General features: G+C 35.7%; 1 protein-coding gene across 1 annotated transcript in view; it reads right to left on the minus strand.

Moving 5' to 3' along the window:
* The window catches only part of LOC107664263 (probable lysosomal cobalamin transporter), a 101,600-nt gene that overhangs the window by 16,996 nt on the left and 67,523 nt on the right, over positions 1 to 17,081 (minus strand). The window contains exons 10-14 of the mRNA XM_016454792.1: positions 14,279 to 14,343; positions 13,808 to 13,910; positions 11,527 to 11,631; positions 10,297 to 10,446; positions 7,959 to 8,040 (exon numbers count right to left, since the gene is read on the minus strand). Coding sequence (XP_016310278.1) covers positions 7,959 to 8,040; positions 10,297 to 10,446; positions 11,527 to 11,631; positions 13,808 to 13,910; positions 14,279 to 14,343 — 505 coding nt within the window. The remainder of the gene's footprint in view (positions 1 to 7,958; positions 8,041 to 10,296; positions 10,447 to 11,526; positions 11,632 to 13,807; positions 13,911 to 14,278; positions 14,344 to 17,081) is intronic.

Genomic DNA, 17,081 nt, shown 5'->3' on the forward strand with positions numbered 1-17,081 from the left:
CAAATACTAATTAGTTGTAATTTTACATTTTTTAAATTTGCCACTATCCTAGGTTTTGCCCATTGGTCAGTAAGAATTTTTTACTCATTTAAAACACAATAAAATTTAATACACTCCCTTATTCTTTTATATATTTTAATATGTACAAGTCAGAATAAGCATGTTGTTTGAATTTTTACATAAATATTGTGTTACACTGAATGACAATGTCATATTATTTAAACCAAATTTTGACATTTTATTCTCCAAAAACTTATTTGAAACCTTAAAAGTTGACACTTTACTTACATTTAATGTGCTTTCTATGGACATAAAATCACTTTTTTATTTAAATTTCTTTTGATGCGGCCATCTTAATGTCTTTGACCCACATACATCTGTGACTGTACATGAACTGGAGTCTATAAAAATGTGTCAAGCCGCAACGTAGCTATAGCAACCATGCGCAACTAAACTCTCAATACAACACCCCATAATAACAAGTTCTACCACGTTCTGACTTGTTTAGGATATGTCATGCTCAGTATTTTCACATTTATCCGTATCTCACTCTCAAGCTAAAATAACGTAAAGCAGTCCTGCACACAACTAGCAACACAAATATACAGTATCTACCACCTCACAGCACAATCTCTACCAGATGACATTTCTGCCGTCGCACGGTATATCCCATCATACCGCCCGGCACTAATTGACACTCTCCATCACTCAAACCCAAAGCACTTCCTGCAGGAGCTTGAAGGACAACCCAATCCCGGTATTATTGCCAATCAAAGCTGTGCTCTGTGAAGCAGGACTCGCGCCTCTTGCTCTGTCGACTTGAGGCGTGAGAGTGGAGGGGTTCGAGAGCATGGGTCGGGCCCTGCGGGGAGAGATGCTCTCGGTTGGATACTGCGCCCTCCCTGTCGCATGTGTTCTCCCTGCTTGACACTTCCTCCCACTCACGCTTGGTTGTGCAATGGCTGTTACGCAAGACAGAGCAGCTTCCAGAGTGATAAGAAGACTCGGGTTGCAGCACAAGAGGGAAAGATCTGGCAGAGCGAGAGGACTGCAGATGAAAAATGGCGACAAAAGAAGAGTGAGCGAGAAAAAGTCGATATTATTCAATTCTTTCATCTACAGGCCAGCTGGCAGGACGGGTTTTTGCTGCAGGTCAACAGGTACGAGAGGACGAACAGACGTAGGGCCAGGAAGCTCAGCATCTCATCAAGAGTCTCAAAGTGACAGTCGATATCCTGAGAGTAGAGTCTGGAGAGAATTGGGGAAAGGGCTGAATTGATTACTCATTCAATTACAATAATTAAGCGGCTACTTGAGGCACTCTGTTTTAACATGCTTTTTGTCATTTATTACTCTTTAAAAGAGGAAAGGAGAAGGCCTTCATTTCTCTTTAAGACAAAAAAAAAGAGCTCAACAAGGGAAACTTTTGTGTTCATGAGCATCATATTAAACACTATGACCATCAGCATCCAAACCACTGGGGCAAAAATGAGCTGAATTTTGTTGCAGGCACACAAAAAAAGAGTCTGAAACTATTTTTTTTTAAATGCAGGTGATGCACAGCCTTTAGGCAAAATGCAAATTTTAGGTAATGCAATCTGATTACTTTTTGATTACTTTTGACCTAACTTGTTTATCAAATTGATCTGAACAGGATAATCTTGTATCGTATTGATATAAAAATAAAAAACAATATAAACAATATAAATATAAAAACAACAAAAGAGAAAGAAAATTTACTCCATTCTTTGTAATCGACTACATGAAGTGCATTAAACATTACATTGCATTTGGGTTTTGCAAACTGGTGCTCGTAAAAGAACTGTGGGGGTTTATAAATTGATGAAGAGCTAATAGTTAAATCTTAAATTGTTAAATAAAAACAATTAATAAATTCAAAATAAAACCATTCAAAATAAGACACTTACTAAAATGAAATATTTTATTTGCTAATGTTCTGTGGCCCCTTTAAAATTTAAAGTGTTGAAAAAATTATTTTATGAATAACTTATTGCAATGTTGAGAACATTATGTAATCATGTAAGCAATGGAAAAGTAACTATAGTCTGATTATAAATATTTTAAAGCATAATATCACCTAATTACAAGCATTTAATTTTTGGAATCTGATTATGTAATCCGGACTACATATAATCAGTTGGATAAGCCACATGGAAAGCAAAACTACTCAACATTAATAATATAATATAATATAATATAATAACGCAAAATTAAATATTTTAAACATTTGTAAAAAAAAAAAATAATAATAATAATAATAATAATTAATTAATACAAATAAAAATGTAGTTGGCAGAATGGATAAAGGGTGAATATACATTTCCAATAAATAAAATAAAAAAAAATTACATTAATTTCTTACAATAACAGGGTTGAAGGTTGACCATGATGAACGAATGCTACATTTTTTTGCAACAAGGGAAATTGTGCAGTGACAGGTGTGCAAAATGTAAGATACAGATAAATAGTTTCTTAAACATATCTAACATTTAAAAAATGATTTAAATTACATTTAAAGAATGATTTAAAACATTTAAAAAGGAGATCAAACCATTCCATATTTGTTGAAAGTGCCAGCCATCATATGTATATGATTAACATGAACTCAGTGAACACTAATTCATACAGTAGCCCAAATATATCAAGCAGATTTCATTTGTTACAACTGGACTGTCTTTCATCTGAGTGGCTTTTGAATGATGGTCATGTGAATGACCTCTGCAGGACATTATACAGCCATAAATCATGTCAACAATAACAATCGTTTACACTGACTTCCTCGACCAAGCTGACCAGCTCTCGGCATCAAGCGGATCAAAAACAGTCCCTTTTTGGACTCAGCTGCGGAAAAAAAAAACGTTAGCCTGTTCCTATTATCCAGAACAAAGACAACAAATCTGACTTCACTGCAACGATCTGAGAAATCATTCGGGGTGAAAAACTGCTGCCTCTCAGCTAGAGCGACTCCAATCACAGAAATCAAACCCCCGATAATAAGGCGAGAGTCTCAATATCAGAGGCAACCACAGGAACAGTCAAATATTTGTTGCGATACGCCATCTGGAGAAAGATGAAGAGAGATGATTCAGAAATGTAAAAAAAACCAACAACTAAATAATAAGCATTTTTGTCCATTAAGTTGTACCACAAACAAACTGCTGAGAGCTTTTAATTCCACTCAGCATGCCTAATGGATTCAAACAACAGTAGAGGAAACTTTGTTAAGATAAAATGAGCTAATATCGAGGACAATTTCAAATGCTTCTGAAGCATTGCTGTGAAGCGATGGAGAGTCCCGTGCTAATGGACGGTGTACAGCTTGTCTTGCACTGTTCTATCTGAAAACAGTAATGAGGCATTTTGCTGATGACGGGTAGGTGGCAGAAACACAATGACTTGGGCTCTGTTGACTGACCTCAGATGGGAAAAGGCCAAAACCCACACAAACAGATTGGGAGGCTGTGCTGGTTGGCAAGCAGACGGCTTAAAACTATGCTGGTTCTAAAGTGCGAGTCAACTGGAGATGGATCAATTTCGGGTGACCCGCAGAGCAACTTCTGTTGCACAGATTTATCCTCCATTGTGCGAGACAGCGCCTCATTTTGGCTTTGAAAGACTTAATTGGGTTATGATACAGAGCATTGTTTGAAGGAGGCATATGGGGAAGCGTTCACGCAGGCACAAACTAATGCAACACAACCAACCGACTTCTACTGTTTTTTTTTTTGTTCGGATTTTTCTGTCATCTTGTTATTAGAGGTATTTGCTAAGGAAAACATCATGGTTACTGTTGCTCATAGCTAAGGTTAGGGATTTGAACAGCGTGTACAACTCGCAGCGGTTGTGCTGTGAACTTGAATGATACTTCAAATCATGTGGCTTGTTGAGAAGAGGTGTGCTATTACTGTTCAGAGCAATCTGACTTTTTCTTTTTACCTGGCAGGTGATAAAATGAGTGGCATTTACTTACACTGAAGGGACCTGAGCCATGACAGCGCAGAAATATACTAACCATTCAGAACACTGCACAGCAGCAACTGTGTAGTAACTGCCTAGAATACCCTAGCAACAGCATAGAAACATGCTAAAAACAATTGACCTTAGCAGCCACCTAGAACACCCTAGCAACAGAATAATCATGCCGAAAACCATTCACCTAAGCATCCGCCTAAAACACCTTAGCAACAGTGTAGAAACATTCCAAAAACAATTTAGCTTAGAAACCACATAGAACATCATAGCAACAACACAGAAACATGCCAGACACATTTGACCTTAGCAACAGCCTGGAACACCCTAGCAACAGCGAAAAAACATGCCGAAACATTTCATCTTAGTAAAAGCCTAGAACACCCTAGCAACAACACAGAAACATGGCAAAAACAATTCACCTTAGCAACCACCTAGAACACCCTAGCAACTGCACAGAAACATTCCAAAAGCAATTGACCTTAGCAACCACCTAGAACATGCTGGCAACAGCATAGAACCATGCCAAAAACAATTCACCTTAGCAACCACTTAGAACATCCTAGCAACAGCACAAAAACATGCCAAAAAACATTTAAAACACCTTAGCAATGACCTAGAATGCCCTAGCAACAGCACAGAAACATGCCAAAATCAATTCACCTTAGCAACCGCCTAGAACACTCTATCAACAGCATAGAAACATGCCAAAAACAATTAACCTTAGCAAACACCAAGAACACCTTAGCAACAGCATAGAAACATGCTAGTAAAAAGAAAAAAAAAAACGCGTCAGCATTCATGTAGCAATCAACCTAGCAACTACTTAGGAATCAGTACAGAAACATGCTAAAACCAATCAGAGCACCTTAGCAAGTGCGTAACAACAACCCCAGCAATCTCATATAAACATGCAAAAAAACATTCAGAACACATTAGCAACCACCTAGAACACCCTAGCAACAGCATAGAAACACACCTAAAACCATTCAGAACACCTTAGAACACCCCTAACACTATGAGAGTGAGTTTTGAGCATTTTCTTCACAAAAAGTAAACTATCTAGCTAATACGGTCACTTTGCGGCTGAAGTCAGCTCTAACATGACCTGCATTTTTAATAGCAGCCTATAAAAATGGAGAGCAGAAGAATTTCTTAGCCTGTCAGTCTGATATTCTGGAACAATCCGAGGACCTGAAGAGAGTGAGAAGCAATTAGCAGGTGGAATTTAGCCCAGCATAGAGAGGTGTATTTTAAGAAAGGTTAGAGCTGATGGGGGACACGTCTTAAGGACATTAAGGAAGATTGGCCACTTCTTCTTGGTTCACTGATCCAATTGCATATTAATATCTTTGATTTCATTATTATTCCAATATCCTCCAATGAGACTGGAATGTAATATCGGAGTGCCCTCCTCTGGATAGAAAACAGTATCATGGCTGCACACTCAGGCTGGATGCCAGTATATCAAAACTATAACCAATCCGATCCGAATCCACCGTGACATCACGGAATAACTTATAGCTCTATTTCCCAGGTTTTGAAGTTGATCTGATAAAAAAGTGTCAAAAACACACTGAGACAGACCTGGTATTAAATTAACTAGATGTTATAGAGCTTAAAATCACTCATCACAATGCAGAGCACGATATCATGCTGTTAAAACACTAAATCAAAGCTTTTACAGTAAATCCCAACATCATTCAGTATTTTAAGCCGCCTTTTTTCTCTTCTGCCATCATGAGAATAAAGTCTCTGAGTGCAGTATTTATGTTGAACTAGATTCCTCCTTGTGCACTGTGCACTCAAAACACACAGATCTATCTGCAATTAACCGCAAATGTATGGTGGCAATTAACCTTATAGATTGTAATTAACACTTTTGCTGGTTTAAACCACTAATTTTACAGCATTTTAATTAATGTAGATCTCCCTCCGACAGACTACTATTTGCCGTCTCACCCTTTCGTAATGAACACAGAGAAAAGCTGCAAGGGTTATGTTCTGTAGGCACGACATCTAACTTCATATCTTTGTATTATCAAAACTATTTACAGTCTTTCCTCATTGACTGAGCACACAAAACCAAACACTTAGATACATTCAGATACAGCTGTACAAAAAAGCAATGGTCCGTCACACCTGAAACAATTTTGATCTCCTATTCAGATTCTGAGTCTGTCTCCTGCTGGTTTAAGATTTCATCTCACATCTAGCATCATTAATAGCTACTGCTTCTTCATACTGTCCTCTGCTAAATCCATTTCATTCTATTTACGGAGTACTCTGCTCATCTCTTCATAACTGACATACAAATAAATATTTAGAACTGTTTGGATCGGGGAGTGACTGATATATAGTCAAACTTGTATCTGCATGGCCAGCACTGTAATCGAGAGAACAAACAGTTCAGAAAAGAACAAGTAAATATCAGTTTGTTGCATATATAATGGGTGAGAATAGAGCAGAAGTAAAAATCCTGTTCATTTTCTCCATAGAGAAACTGATGCTCAACAATAACATAAACCTTTCAAAACAGACCTACTATGAGCTCTGAGGTTGTTAATGGGTGATATATGTGCCTGTAAGTGTGATTTCAGTCGAGTTTAATTGCAAAATTCCCAGTGAAGAACTAAACTACCCATAATTCTGAAGACACCAATTGCTGGTACCATGAAAACGTAAATCGTTGCAAAAGAGATTCCCTCCCATGAAGCACTGAGAATGATGTAACTGAGCCTCTCAAACTACTTGAATATAAATAAATGAATACAAATTTTGCAATAAACTTAATATACTGCTTTTATATTTATGCATTAGAGTTTTATGAGTTTTGATTCAGTTGCGAAATTCACAATGTTTAGATAAAGTACACAGGCATATACACCACTTTTCAAAAGTTTGGGGTCAGTAAGATTTCTTAAAAAGTCTCTTATGCTATCAAGTCTGCACTTATTTCATCAAAAATACAGTAAAAATAGTAATATTGTGAAATATTTTTACAATTTAAAACAACAGTTTTCTATTTTAATATACTCTAAAAATTATTTTAAAACATTTTTATTTGAATTATTTTCAATTATTTTTAAATATTTTTAATTTATTCATAAGATGTCAAAGCTGAATTTTCAGCAGCCCTTACTGCAGTCTTCAGTTTCCCATGATCCTTCAGAAATCATTCTAATGTGTTGATTTGTGCTCAATAAACATTTCTTGTTATTATCAATGTTGAAAACAGTTGTGCTGCAATATTTTAGTGAAAACCAAAGGAGATTATTTTATAAACAGTTCAAAAGAACAGCATTTATCTGAAATTTTGAAATATAAACAAATACATAAAGAGGTTACAGCTACTTTTGATTAATTTTATATATCCTTGCTGAATAAAAGTATTAATTTCTTTCAAAAAAAGACCACAAACTTTTTGAACATTACTGGCCCCAAACTTTTGAACAGTACTATATCTTTTGTCCTTTTCAGGTTTGTATTGTGGTCATTCATCTCAGAGTTGGTTGGTTTAGTTCATGGCTTTACTGATTTTTTTTTTTTTTAATCACAATGAAGAAAATGAATGGGAACAATATGAACCAAGTGTGAAAAATGTGGGCATTCACAGTTGCGCTCCACAGCCAAAGACCCTTTAAATAGCTAATACTTTTTCCTGAAGTCAACTTACTATACAATGCTAGTAAAGAGTAAAGATTTCTTGCACGAAAAATGCACCTCAGAACCTGCACTGTTTTTGCTACTGTACATTTAACACCTCCGTATGTAAATGACCTCTGTTATTACTGGCTTCTTTGCAGGCAAAAAAAATCTAATCTTCAAATATACAAGAAAAAACACTTTCCATTATATATTTTCCATATAACCTCTTTAAAACTCCTCGCCAACCATTCCTTATGGAATGTGAAGCATTATCCACTGAAGTCGGTCATTCTGTGGGTGATAAAGAATGACAGTCTTACCTTCAGGAGCGTCTGCGTCACATATCTTAGTGATGGCAGTGGAGTAATTGCCTTGTGATGGGTCTGCTGTGGGCAGCGGGGTCTGGGGACAAAAAAAAAAAAAAACCAATAAGCCCAATCTGATCTATGGAACAGGACTCTAAATGCATGCAAGTTAAACATAAGAAATATGCTTTAGTTTTTTACATAAGTATATGTAAGGACATTACCACTGTAACAGCAGATATGATATTTGTCTTTTTTTTATGTTCACCTAATAAGCAGTTGAGCACAGTTTAGTCATTTTAAAGACTTGATTCATAATTGAACCCAACTGACATAATTTCCTTCAGTAAACTAGTGCTAACACAACACAGACTAGAGTGAGTATAAACAACATTTATATTTCTCTCTTACAAGAATATTGATAACAAAGCAAAGCAAAAAAAAAAGTTGTGACTGACTCATTCTGCATAATTTTATTTGACACGTACTAATTATAAGAGGCAGACTGACTCATAAGCTTTTTGGGTTATTACATTATGGGAAAGTGTTCAGAAATACAATTACAGTTTGAATTAGAGATAATGCATTGCTGTTTATGCTGGATGATGAAATGAGTAAACCTAATTGTTAAAAGTAAATATATGAGCTATCTAGGTGTAATTATGAGTCTAATAATTATTTTTAATTATATAAAAATCAGATTCATACTGAAAGTCTCCACTTTTTCACCATTTACTATTGCACGAATTTAAAAGTGACTCTATTTACTTTCTTAATACACAGTGTCCTTGTTGTATTATGCAGGATTTATTTATCTAGTATTAATATACTTATATTTATATGTGCTATTTACACAATATATATTTTTTATTATATTATTGCAGATGTTTCAGTGACTGATATTTCTTCTTTGAGGACTCTTATGAGCATAAAATTGACTTTCCCTAAAAAAAATTTCTCACTGTGTGTGCCAAAATTGAAACAAGATATATAAATAATACAAATAATAAAATATGAAATATTTCTAAAAATAACAATTTAATAAATAAATAAATATTTAATAAAATTAAATAATACAAATTTAATATTAGCTAAAATAATATTTTATTTTTCATCACAAATCCAAATCTAATGCAAACTACTGTTTACATTTTTAGCTACTAAAAATTACTGTTCTATAAATTTCTTGGAACTGCGCTTCGGTAAATTACTCTTCCTACCATTCCAATTTAAATTCCAATTCTGTATCCTGTTCGCTACATCAATTCCAATTCAGAAATTTAATTGGAATTTAAAAAAACATCCTCAATTCAATTCTGCATGGCGCACAACCCTGCAAAACATGTATTTCATTTATGCTTATTCCAGTATTTACATCCAACGCTGCAGAGGGGCGAAGGATGGATGTAATTGGTCAGATTTCAACACATGCTGTGATGTTTACTGAGTAGAACAGGTTTGATCTTGCCGCGAGCTGTTCTTCCTTCTCTGTCCTTAGCAGACGATTTGCCCCATCAGACTTCTGACAGCTTGTCAGCCTCACAGCAAATTACTCTTCATTTGAGCTTGTATTTACGTAAAGGCAGCATAAATTTAGGATGTAATCAAATGGGATAAAATGCACCACTGGACAGATTCAGAATGACTGCCCTTCCAGAAAGTGAAGAGAAATCATATTTGATTGATGAAGAGTTTGTCAGTTTCAGCCACAGTCTCCCATGGATCGTTCACAGTCTGTTCAGTGACCACCTGATGCATTGTGTGCATAAAAATGGCAAGCGCTGACTGAAACTGCCAGGTCAACCTAGATTGGAAGGCTTTATCTAACTTTCTGATGAGTTTTTTTCCTTCATATTCTATTACTGTGGTATAATTTAGCACATAAAAACATGAAAAAAGTGTATTCAAAGGCATCACATCTAGGTCTGAAGGTCTCTTCCTGTCTAAGTGGGTGCTTCTTGGCTAGAATAACCTGACCAGATTTTGTGCCAAAAGTTGATCAGCAGTTGCTAGGCTACATATGGCAAGATGTATAGATTCACAGTTAAAAACATGCAGGCAAGTTTTCACACTTAATATGATCAGGTCAAACCTCATATGAATGTACAGACCTTCGAAGAAGCAAAAAGAAATACATAGCAGATGCAGGAAGGCCTTTAATGGGTTTTGAAGGGAGTCGGGAGAGAAGGTTTTGAAAGGCTTTCAAACACTTGCTTTGTAAAGGGTTGATCATTACATACTTATGTCACCAGCGTGGGCCCTGTTTGCTCAGAATACGACAGTTGTAATCCTGTAATCCTGATGGCGTGCAGCACAGGGGATTGACTGTTACACAAACAAACCCACATCTCACCTGCAGCAGGTATTTCTGGCTGCCGTACATGACGTATTGCGGGGCCAGACTGTAGATCATGTAGCTGGTGTGGAGAACGATGAGGAGGAGGATCATGCAGAGGAAGAGGAGGGCCTGCGGTCGGGTTCTCTGAGGCCTGATTTTATACAGCTGCACAAAAAGAAACAAAAACATCCTTATATTTCTCATACGACCAAGTACTACGAGTGTACAGTACTCTGAACCGCAGAAATGCTCTATACAAATAATGTTGCATTAAGAGCAACAAAAACAAGGATAGATATAGCAGAACTGCAATAATGGAATCTTTCAAAACAGAGGGTCAAAACATTTTTCCAAGTAAAAGGTGTAATTATGGCACAAGGTAAAATTGCTGAAATTAATAATCAGAATTCTTCAAAGTAATTTTCCTAAGCCAGGTGCCTCGGTACATTACTAAAGTCTGCTACACAATCCTTGCCCAATATTTTATGTTGGATTTGTAATGAAAAACCAAGTATTATTGAAATTAATTGTTATTAATAAATTAAATATTTATTGTTTTACACAGTGTATCAGTATTTTGTTTCAGTTTTTATATACAGTACAGCAAATCAGCACATTAGAATTAATTCTGAAGGATCATGTGACAAGACTTAAGTAATGATGCTGAAAATTCAGGTTTGCATCAAAGGAACAAATTACATTTTTAAATATATTAAAATAGAAAAGTTATTTTAAATTGTAAAACTATTTCACAATATTACAGTTTTTATTGTATTTCGAGCACATAAATGCAGCCTTGGTGAGCATAAAAGAATTTTTTCAAACTTTTGACAAGTACTGTATAAGGTTTAATATACACCATATTTATTGTTGATATATTATATGAAATTGTTTTTAAAAAATCTAGTAGAAAAAAAGGGAAATTACTGTTGTTATTTTTTGTAATGAAAAGTATTATTTTTTAATGTAAATATGTATTATATAAAATATATATTATGAACTGAATTTATATATAAACACAAATCAGCATATAACTTATAAAATAGTATTTAAAAAAAAAACTGTCAGAAAGAAAGAGGAAGTTTTTGCAGTCTCAGTGTACTTAAATTTTGCCTAGACAAACTAAATGGCCAAATTTGATCATTAAAATTCAGTACAACAACACTCATGCCGGCATAAAAATGCTTAATAAAGCAGATGAATGAAATATGGGGATTGGGGGGTGGGTTGACTGTTGTGTCTCACCCGTATCCAGAAGAACCAAATCCCCATGTTACGGATCCCAGCCATGGAAGTGAAGACAAAGTACATGGTGATGATGGTGATAAGAACATAGTCCAGTGGGAAAACCTGAAGAAAGAAGAGAAAAATCAACCAGTTTTGGACGACAACTTGATCTATTTCAGCCATTCACCAGGGCTACTATGCAGTCTCTTATTCATCTCCACACAACACACACTTTTCAGGCCTGAGTGTCAACTAAAAGAACCATTACCCTGACAATGAAGATGGCTGGAAGGCCATGACAGTGTTGTCCACTTTCACTGCCTTTTTCTTTGTGTACCAGAGTGGTTTTCAGAGTAAGTGATGCATGTTTCACAAACCACACAATGCTGGAGGCACAAAAGAGATATATATATATACACTCTCACTTTCAGCGGTGGCCTAAAATACTGTCACTCCTGTGCTAGAGATGTATTGCTCCACAACTCTGAGGTGATCTTTCAGCAATCCTGACTATTTTAAATGCATTTCATCTCAAAAGAGCCACGGGAAGCACATGGCAGAACTGTTTGAAAGTCAAGCTAAAAATGATCTTTGAAAAATTAAATGATCCTGTTCCTGGAAGAGCTGTTGGCTCGTAGAAACAGCAATGCCTCTTCTGTTGGCAGCTTGTCCTCCATAACTCCACTTGAGCTGAAATGAGCAAAACACACACTGAACTTACCTGTTGGCCTCACATCGCAGACGGAAAATGGTCAGTGACATCATGAAGTACAAATTAGAAATGTTTCTGGAAGCATGAGCAATAATTCTCCGGCCTGCATGTCTTATCCTTTTGCAAATTACTTTTCTTTTTCCCTTTTCACTTGGCCTAATTGCAGAAATCAATGGTCTGGATTTCTGAACAATTTGGTTTAATCAAGCCATCTTAATTAGCGAGTGAAACAAGTGATCATATTTTATTCAAGCACATGGAAACTGATCACTGTGCTACTTGAAGTATATTGAAGGATTTGAAATCTCTTCCAAAAGCACTAAATGATGAAAAGCACACTTATTTCTGATTCATAAATAGCGCTTAATTCAGAGGTCATCACATCTTTTTATGTGGCAAGCGGCCACAGACTACAGACAGAGTGATAAACTGTTCAGTGTCTTTTATTTTATTTCAAGGATTTGGACATTGTCATACTTGCAGATTGCGGTGCAGTGTCATCACATTTCCTGGTTTCTTTTGAGCAGCTAAGATACATAAATGCAAACACAAATGAACCTGAAACTACAACTGTCAAGCATTATGAATCTCAGACACACGGCCTTGAAATGAGCTTAAAATCTGATTGAGGTGAATGTTTAGTCAGACCCAGTGAAATGCATATCTAAATGGTGCTGATTTCTTTAAGTAGCACAAAAACATGAGGGTACGGTTCCAATTTTAACCTGTAAAGAAGAGTGAGTCAAGAATATGTTGAAAAATTATGTTGGGCTTCACTGTCTACACAAATCGATTCTACATTCAAATCTACCTAATACGAATTTATTCTTTGAGAATGTTTTACACTTAAGCAATACAGCCTAATTAGAGGTAGTAAACTGATATTGATGATGTACACTGCCGGCCAAAAATGTTTGAGTAAATTTGTTTTTCATGATGGTAAAAACCTTTTGATCTGCCAGCTTTTGCTTGAATACTTTCAGAAGAAAGTGAAAACGGTAGTGTATGAATTTCTTTAGAAAACAAAGTTTTAAATTATTTTTTGTTGGAAAACTTAGTTATTATTAAACATTAAAAAGTTGAAGAAGAAAAGCAGCCAACAAAGGCACATATGTGAAACTCTTCAATACTGCTTTAAAAGCATCTCATGATGCCCTTCGTGAAGTTTATTTAACATTTATTGGCCACTACATAATTATCATGCTTGAATTTTTGCTATTTTATAGTTTTTCATTCAAATATGAAGAAACATTAAAAATAGCAAAAATATGGAACGAGTAGGTGTGTCCAAACTTTTGATTGACAGTGTGCACTTGCCAATTAGAGAATAATGCTGCTTGTCTTGGCAGAAATTGTCTACGGTGAGCAGATCGCATTCTTCACATCTCTTGTGACAGGCGCAAGCAAGTGCTATTCTGCTACTAAGTTTTGTAGTAAAGCCAAAGCGAACAATGCTTTCCATTTCTGGTACATTATCCTCCCGCGTCATTACACAACTCTGGTTGCACACAACTGTCACTAGCACTCATGTCGAGGACACAAACGTAACGTGATTCTGAGACAAAAGAAAAAAATAATGCTGCTCACCGGTTGCAGTGCCAGCAGTAGCTCATTAAGAGGGTTGATTAGTTTGGTCCCAAAGATGATAAATCCAGTGCTGATACCAGCTGAATGTAAAGCCTTATCCAGACTGCAACAAGACAAACACATTTAACAACATCATCACATAAGAGAATGAATTAAAAACATCATTAACTACAGTTCTCCATGGTCTGCTATAGAATGATGGTAGATTATTGTAAGTGTGAGCCAATTTACAGCGCTGCAGGTGTTGATGAATGTGTGTGTACAATAACAACAGATTTATGGTTACTCCAGCACTGAATCAAAGTGTCCCTCAAATGCACTGTGCTCTGAGGGGATGCCATTCTTTCTGTGCATTTCAACGCGGTGAGTCATTTGTTGGTAAAATGTGAACGTGTGTATGTAAGAAAAATTATTTAAATGGGGTAGAGTCTGCTATCAAAGTGATATTTTGCACAGGTTGATGGAACTTACTTGGAAATAAACAAGGTGATGAAGAACAAAAGGGCCACCAGGATGAAGAAGACCCCGAGCAAGATCTGACAAGACAAAAAAAAGAGGAAAAGTTACAAAAGTGTTGGACAAACTACTTTAAAAGTTTAGTAACTTTATTTTAAAAACTAGTGGAATATCCCAAAATTGCAAAGCACAACCATAGAAAATATGCAAAAAAAAAAAAAAACCATGACAGATTAAAAAATAAAATGTGCTGCTTAATATTTTTGTGGAAACCTTGATACGTATTTAATGAATAGAAAGAACAGCATTTATTTCAAATGGAAATTTGTTGTAACAATGTAAAAGTCTTTAATGTTACTTTTGATTGATGAAATTAATTGAAAATAACAATGGCAAACAGACATTTTTAACTAAACTTTCATTATGCTACAAAATAAGTGATGCAAACAAAAAAAACAAACAAAAAAACTAATCATAATTTACTGATCCATTCTAAACTGAATTTTTTTCTTCCACTATGAATAATGAATAATGAACTGGTTGCTTGTTTCCATGCAATTATACTGAATGAGAAAAGAGCAGAAAAATGGAAAAGCTTCACAAAAGGCATAAAATTACCATAAAACTAGTCCACATGACTTATGCACTAGCTATATTCCAAGTCGTCTGAAGTCATATAAAGATATAGGATAGTTCCTCACAGAAAGTATAGATTAGCTATAGTGCATGATTCATATGGATGACTTTGATGATACTTTTATTGTGTTTTTAGTCATTGTGGAGCTTGACGGCCCCAGTCCTCATTTACTTTCATAATGCTGAAAAGAGTTGCCTGAATGTTCTTCAAAAATTTAGAAGAAAGAAATGCGGGATTAGTGCGAAATGGGAGTGAGTAAAATTACAGAATTTTCATTTTAGGAGGAACTGTACCTTTAAATTAATCAGTGAATTGATTCTGTTGAAGCGGTTCGTTTGAATGCCTGAACGAACTGATTCAATACTGCTTAGTAACTCCTCAACACTAATTTACGAACACACATATACAGGTGCATCTCAATAAATTAGAATGTCGTGGAAAAGTTCATTTATTTCAGTAATTCAACTCAAATTGTGAAACTCGTGTATTAAATAAATTAAATGCACACAGAGCAAACAAAAATATACACTTCAGCACCAAATGTTTGTGCAGAGGACTGAAACTCCCTATTGGTCCATCATGTCTAACCCAGAGGTCGAGTTGTTTTTTTACACATGGCCATATGGTGCGACCCACCTCAGACTGACACAGTCGCCAAGAGTAATATGGACGACATGGTCACAAGCTCTCTAAATAAGGAACAGACTGAACTGCAGAGAAAAGAGTAAATGAACAAAGACGGAGACGCAAACACTCACAACCCACAAAGCAAAACAAAACCAATATGCCAGACTGAACGGCTGCCTTTGACTGGCCTCCCGGAGCTCACGTCTGCTTGACTTGACTTGAGGGAGTAAACAAAACCCTGACGTGTGCAGTAATCACTCCAGATTTTCACAAAACAAAGGAAAAGAGGTGGCAAAAAGAAAAAAAAAAGAAGAAAAAACAAATTTAGAACAAGCGGAAAATACTTTATAGAGACATAAAAGATGGACACATCACTCTATCTATCTATCTATCTATCTATCTATCTATCTATCTATTTTGAGAGCAGCTCCTCTATAAAAATACAGAATACATATTCCACATTTATGCTAACATTGTTTTATGCAATAATTACATAACTAGAAATGTTTAGACCAAACAATGCTAATACCAACTCTGACTCCTAACGAACATTCACAAAAGCAAGTGACATACGCATTAGACACACATTTCCCTCAAGAACAATATGACAGATTGTGAACTGTAGCGAGAACATAGATTTGTAAATGAGCGTGAATCCTCCTTCGAGACATAATCTATAACTAATTCAAACGAATGACTGCGAGTTATTAGTGATGCTAGAAATACGCTTTGTGGTTAAAAACACAGCTGGAGCTATTGTAAGAGTATATTAGGAATTTATGTCTCAAGCTGTTGCTGTAACACCAATAATAAACGCTTGCAGTTATAGCTGTAATAACCGTGACAGCCAGAGCTTTAACTTTACAGAAAGGAGTACATTAATAACAAAAGTTACAGCATCAAGCAATTCATTATTCAGCATGCCGTCAGCTACACAACAAAACCACAGCCTTCAATATAGAGCATAAACACAGCTACCTAAACTCATGTGTGCCTGTTTTAAGTTCCTTTAGGAAGGTACCTACATGAGGTTACATGTCAACATGTTTTTTCCTGTGTTATTGTTCCCCTTAGAGAGGCCTGGTGGACCACCACAACTGTCAAAGACATTTCCACAACCATCTACTCAAACATCATGCCCACAAAAGTAGAAAAAATATCATAAATAAAAGAAATAAAGAGGCAATTTTTAGAGGCAAAATTATGCCAAATTTAAACGGTAAAAAGCACTTCTGAAGTGGCATTTAGGTGTCTTTACACAGACTGTTTAATGCTGCTCAGAGGTGGTTTAAATGCATTTAAACAGCAATTACAATTGTATACTTTGATACTCGGAGCTGAGGTGGGTCTGAGCAAGCATAATTTAGTCTGTCAATTGATCCAGCATTTATACTAAATTTTGAGCAGGGCACAGAGCAAAGGTGTAAAGGTGCCTTTAAATGCAAAAGAGAGCAAAATAGAACACAATGTACCACAAAATAGAACACAATCTCCAAAATAGAACACAATTTACCGATGAATATATAACATCAAAGCTGATAAAGTGTTAAGGAT

The sequence above is a fragment of the Sinocyclocheilus anshuiensis genome, unplaced genomic scaffold, assembly GCF_001515605.1.
Source record: "Sinocyclocheilus anshuiensis isolate Anshui unplaced genomic scaffold, SAMN03320099.WGS_v1.1 scaffold425, whole genome shotgun sequence".
Lineage (NCBI taxonomy): Eukaryota > Metazoa > Chordata > Actinopteri > Cypriniformes > Cyprinidae > Sinocyclocheilus > Sinocyclocheilus anshuiensis.